The 5979-nt window shown below is 58.5% G+C and overlaps 1 protein-coding gene across 1 annotated transcript; it reads left to right on the top strand.

Moving 5' to 3' along the window:
* Nucleotides 1-441: 441 nt before the first annotated feature.
* On the top strand, nt 442-4294 carry INHBB (inhibin subunit beta B; the record flags this gene model as incomplete). The annotated part of the gene is made up of 2 exons (XM_084256028.1): nt 442-886; nt 3519-4294. The coding sequence occupies 2 exons, from the start codon at nt 442-444 to the stop codon at nt 4292-4294; spliced, it is 1221 nt and encodes a 406-aa protein (XP_084112154.1).
* Nucleotides 4295-5979: the final 1685 nt, after the last annotated feature.

Genomic DNA, 5979 nt, shown 5'->3' with positions numbered 1-5979 from the left:
CGCCCTCGCTTCCGTCTTGGCCAAGTTGCGCCGACCGGCGCCCTCGCCGCGCTCCCCGCCCGGCCGCCGCGCCGCAGCCGCCGCGGCTTTCGCTTCACCCGAGCGGGGGCGGCCGGGCCCCGACGCGAGGAGGATGGGGAGAGGGCTGCGGATGCCGGGGCGCCCCGAGACGCCCGCGCGGCAGTGACCGTCAGCCCCGCTTCGCCCCGCGCGCCCTCCAGCCCCGCGCCCCGCAGCCCCCACCCCGCCGGCGGGAACCCCGCGCCCGGGCGGGCCCCCTCCCCTGCGAGCCGGCGGCGGCCCTCCGGGCGGCGGGCGGAGGCCCCCGGCGGGCGCGGCGGGGGCGGGGCGGGGCGGCGCGCCGGGAGGGAGCCCGGAGCCAGGCCCTGCGCTCGGCTCGGCTCGCCTCGCGGCGGGCGCCCTCGTCGCCAGCGGCGCACCATGGACGGGCTGCCCGGGAGGGCGCTGGGGGCCGCCTGCCTTCTGCTGCTGGCGGCCGGCTGGCTGGGGCCCGAGGCCGGGGGCTCGCCCACGCCCCCGCCTTCGCCCGCCGCGCCGCCGCCCGCGCCGCCCGGGGCCCCCGGCGGCCCGCAGGACACCTGCACGTCGTGCGGCGGCTTCCGGCGGCCCGAGGAGCTGGGCCGAGTGGACGGCGACTTCCTGGAGGCGGTGAAGCGGCACATCCTGAGCCGCCTGCAGATGCGGGGCCGGCCCAACATCACGCACGCCGTGCCCAAGGCCGCCATGGTCACGGCCCTGCGCAAGCTGCACGCGGGCAAGGTGCGCGAGGACGGCCGCGTGGAGATCCCGCACCTCGACGGCCACGCCAGCCCGGGAGCCGACGGCCAGGAGCGCGTCTCCGAGATCATCAGCTTCGCGGAGACAGGTGGGTCGGCCCCCCCGGCCCCCCGGCCCCCAGGCTTGGCCCTGCCTCCCGCCCGCACCCCCTTCTCCGGGCCGGCTCCGGGCGCTGCCGCAGTCTGCGTGCCCCGGGGCAGCCGGATTCCCGACCTGGCCCGCTCGCGCCTGGCCCGGGGCGGTGCGTCCCGACTGCCGCCCTCTCCCCGGCCGCGCAGACCCCGTCCCAGGGCGCGCACCCCCGCGGCGAAGCGTCTTCCTTCCCGCCCCTGCTCTGGGGAGTCGGGCCCCAGAGCCCCAGGGCGCGCGGCCCCCTCCCTGCAGATGCTGCGGCCCGGGCTCCGCGGGCACTTGCTTGGTGATTGCTTAATGTTTTTGTTTCCCACGATCGGAGTGTAGGCTTAGCAGTGTGGATGGAGATGTGTGTGCTTGTTGATATCCGTGGGCCGGAGGAGCGAGTGTGTGTGTGTGTGTGAGTGTGTGTGTGTGTGTGTGTGTGTGTGTGTGTGTGTGCCTGCGTGAGAGGCCCCCGGGCCGCTTCCATCGCCGGGCGGGCGGCGTGGGCTTGCCAGGATTGCTGAAGCCTCGCTGGGGAGAGCTAGGCAACCTCTCTTCCGATTGTGTGGGCACCGGCATCGGGCGGAAGGCAGGCTTCTCAACAGGTCTCATCATTTACGCAGAGAAAGCCGCGGCTCAGGGGCAGCCCCGTGCCTCTCGGCGGGCCTGGCAGCGGCAGCAGCCCCCTCGCCTGAGAGCCGCAGAGTTTGTAGTTAACAAAGGGTAGGAGTTCTTTCTGGAATTTTCCCTGGGCCCTGGATTGCAAATCTCTACCGCTGTCTAAATATAAAAATCAAGAGAGAAAGGAAAATCTTCCCGAACTTTAAAGGAAGGAGAAAAATGTGCCCAGGCTGAAATGCTGCAAGTGCTGTCGACTCTGCTGTCCTTTTCAGGACTTGAATGAGCCAGACTGGCTTTTGTGCCTGGAGCTCAGCCCCATTAGTGCCGAGGGGACTGCGGAGAAGGTCGCAGAGGGGGAAATCCTGGTACCCACAGGGCGGGGGTGTGGGCAGGGAGCCTGGTGTGTGTGTGTGTGTGTGTGTGTGTTGGGGAGGGGAGTAGTTGTGTCCCCAGGCTGCAAATTCCCCCCCCCCACCTTCCTAGGCAGCAGACTGACTGTGCTGGTGCAGCCCTGGGATGAAAAGGGATGAAAAGTTTTGCATGGCCGGGTGTGGAGAAAAGCAGAGACAATCAGGGGCTGGTTTGTGCTTAGAAAGAAATGCATTGCCGTTTTAGCTGTCCCACCGAGTCAGGGAAAGCTCCACGTGCAATTAGAGAGCTTGGATTAAAAGGTGCTTTGGGGCCCAGAGTAGAAATGTGATTCTGGAAGGTCGAGGAGGCCTTTTGGTCCCGGTGGCACAAAATGACAGCAGGGGCTGTTATATTTCTGGTCCGTTTCACGGAGCCAGCTCTTTGACTTATAAATAACAGATTCAGGTCACAGGCAGCTCGTCCAAGACCAGCTTTTAAGGCTGCACTTTCCCCCATTTCAAAGTCAGATGTCAGTGTTATTAGAAGAGCCAGGCCTGAGGAGGGGGCCGGAGGGGAGCAGTGGTAGGAGGTTTGATGAAACCAGCCATGGTCACACAGTTGCCTTATTTGTTCTTCCTGGAAAAAAAAAAAAAGAAAAGAAAAGAAAAGAAAGAAAGAAATACAGACAGAAAAGAAAAAGTAGAGATTGTCAGAGTGAAGGGTCACTGAAATGCTGGATGAGAGAGGATTGTCTCTGGTTGGCACAGCCTCTCTTCTGGTTGAGCTGAATTATTGAGAAAACTAATAAGCCAGCCTCCCCCCCCCTTTTAATGGAGATTTTGAACACCCCATTAACGGGGAGCCAGGGTCTCCTCAAAGGAGTAGACCTCAAGAATCAAGACTGAATGTCCTGTCCCTTGCAATTACTCAGAAAGGAGGACTGCGCTTTGCAGTCTCCCAAGCACACGTTACTGTGTCAGAAATCTGAGTAGGGCTCGCTTGTTTGCAGTGGAGGTTCTACTGGGGTTGGATCAGATCATGCTTAGGTAAACACTGGAAAGAGGCAGTAGGTGGCTCAGCTTGATTTTGCAATGCCCTAAGTTAACCAAAAAAAAAAAAAAAAAAAAAAAAAAACCAAAAACCAACAACAACAACAACAAAAAAAACAAAACAAAAACAAAACCCCTCTGAAAAACAAAACAAAAAAATCTCAAAACTCTCCTGGAGCAACCCCACCCCCAGATCTTTGGTGTGATCCTGGTTTTGTTTTTCAGATTTTGCAGATACCCATAACAACTTGTTAGGATCTTGGCCTCCTGACAAGTTCCTCTGTTGAACTTTGAGGCCTGATAGCCTGTCTCCAGGGAGCCCTGGCCTGGGAGAGGTGAGGCAGGGTTTTCTAGGCCTGGACCCTCCAGCTCCAACCTGATCTGGGTTTCTCAATGGGAGACCATTTTCTTTGCTATTACGGTTGCCGTCAGAGACCCTGGCCCCAGGATCGGTGTTTCTGGTCAATAACGTTTTCCAGCTGCGTGGCGCGCTCACATTCCAGCATCGAGCAGCAGTCTCTTTCCCCCATTGCCTCGTGTTCTCCTTGAATTAACTTGGCCTGCTCTCCCACTTCTCTGCAGATGGCCTCGCCTCCTCCCGGGTCCGCCTGTACTTCTTCATCTCCAACGAAGGCAACCAGAACCTGTTTGTGGTACAGGCCAGCCTGTGGCTTTACCTGAAACTGCTGCCCTACGTCCTGGAGAAGGGCAGTCGGCGGAAGGTGCGGGTCAAGGTGTACTTCCAGGAGCAGGGCCACGGAGACCGGTGGAATGTGGTGGAGAAGAGGGTGGACCTCAAGCGCAGCGGCTGGCACACCTTCCCGCTCACGGAGGCTATCCAGGCCTTGTTTGAGCGGGGCGAGCGGCGACTCAACCTGGACGTGCAGTGCGATGGCTGCCAGGAGCTGGCCGTGGTGCCTGTGTTTGTGGACCCTGGTGAGGAGTCGCACCGGCCCTTTGTGGTCGTGCAGGCACGGCTGGGCGACAGCAGGCACCGCATTCGAAAGCGGGGCCTGGAGTGTGATGGCCGGACCAACCTCTGTTGCAGGCAACAGTTCTTCATCGACTTCCGCCTCATCGGTTGGAATGATTGGATCATCGCGCCCACTGGCTACTATGGGAACTACTGTGAAGGCAGCTGCCCGGCCTACCTGGCGGGAGTCCCTGGCTCTGCCTCCTCCTTCCACACAGCCGTGGTGAATCAGTACCGCATGCGGGGCCTGAACCCCGGCACGGTGAACTCCTGCTGTATCCCCACCAAGCTGAGCACCATGTCCATGCTCTACTTTGACGACGAGTACAACATTGTCAAGCGGGACGTGCCCAACATGATCGTGGAGGAGTGCGGCTGCGCCTGACGGTGGCGTTGGCGGGGCTGCAGCGGCCAGGCTGCCGCAGCCGGGTGCAAGGACAATCCCGGAAGGGCTCCTTTCAGCCCCGACGGGAGCAGGGTGCATCGTGGGTTGAGCGCGGTGGTTCCATTGGGGTGCCTGGAAGGTGCCAGGGTAAGGACTGAACCATTTTCCTACTACTTCATCGAGCAGTCAGTCAAAACCAGAGTGGGAACCCTCAAATGACATGAAATACTTTAAAATGCACACGTAGACACGCACAGCAAGACGCATCCTGCCACCCACACAGCAGCCTCCGGGATACCAGCAAATGGATGCGGTGACAAATGGCAGCTTAGCTACCAATGCCTGTCAGTGGGAGAGAATGGGGTGAGCAGCCACCATTCCCACCAGCTGGCCCGGCCACTCTGAATCGCGCCTTCCGAGCACACATAAAAGCACAAAGACAGAGACACAGAGAGAGAGCGAGCATGAGAGCCACTGGGAGGAAAAGCAGATGCGGGGGTGGGGAGGCTGCAGGCAGGTGGGAGGGCTGCGTGTCCCCTTTCGCTTGTGCAAGGGCAGCCTTGCCTCAACATCTTCTGTTCCAACGCGCGCCAGGATACCTGCCCGGGATTCTTCATGCCACAGGACCAGGGGTGCCAGTCCTCTCCTGCTCCTGTACAGGGAAAGAGATCCGGAATGGACACAACCTGCCAGAGACTGTGGAGCAGTGGCGATGACCTTTTGACTATGGCTTGGGTCCCCCGGTGACTTAGATGTGTGTGTGTGTGTGTTTTGGGGCTGGGGAGGGGGAGGGAGTAAAAACGGTCGGTTTTAATTTGATGCTTTAACTGATCAGTAGCAGTTGACAGGTCATTCATTCCAACTGTATAATTGATAAGGGACTTTACTAGTATGACCTTTTAAATTAAAATTTGAATTGATATGAATGGGAAGGAAAAAAAAAAGTTGCATTCTGCATCCTCCAACCAGGGCTTTTCCTCCAGGATCCGATGGGGAGGGGTGCAAATAACCCCAGGCAAGAGGAGGCGCCCAGAGGAGGAAATGGTGGTTTGGGGGTATTCTGGAAATGCTGGGGGGGATGGGCAGGTGCCCTCTCAGCAAGGGGTGAGGGAGGGGAGCAGTTTAACTGGTCTTTGGAGAGATGGGGAAGGTTTTCAGCTGCTTTGCAGAAGTTGCCCACGTGGACTCCACCAGGGCCGGCCACGGATGTGGGCCCACCCGCCTGCCCGCCTGCCCGCCCCTCCTAGCACTTGCAGACCTGCCTGAACGCACATGATATAGCACTTGCCCATCTGCGTGTGTCCAGAAGTGGCCCTTGGCAGAGCACTGAACTCGCTCGCCCCTAGATGACCAAGTGCACGTGAACTATGCAATTTAAAGGGTTGACCCACACTAGATGAAACTGGACTCGTACGACTCTTTTTATATTTTTTATACTTGAAATGAAATCCTTTGCTTCTTTTTTAAGCGAATGATTGCTTTTAATGTTTGCACTGATTTAGTTGCATGATTAGTCAGAAACTGCCATTTGAAAAAAGAAGTTATTTTTATAGCAGCAAAAAAAAAAAATACAGTTTAATGTATTATACATAATTTTGGAACCAAAGAGGCCAACAGATCAGTTTTAATTTTTATTAGATGGTGAGGCCATCTTATATGAGATAACGTTCTGAACAATCCCTTGA

This window comes from Talpa europaea (genome assembly GCF_964194135.1).
Source record: "Talpa europaea genome assembly, chromosome: 1".
NCBI lineage: Eukaryota > Metazoa > Chordata > Mammalia > Eulipotyphla > Talpidae > Talpa > Talpa europaea.
The sequence above is the reverse complement of the archived record's forward strand: the minus strand, read 5'-3'. Positions and strand labels throughout refer to the sequence as shown.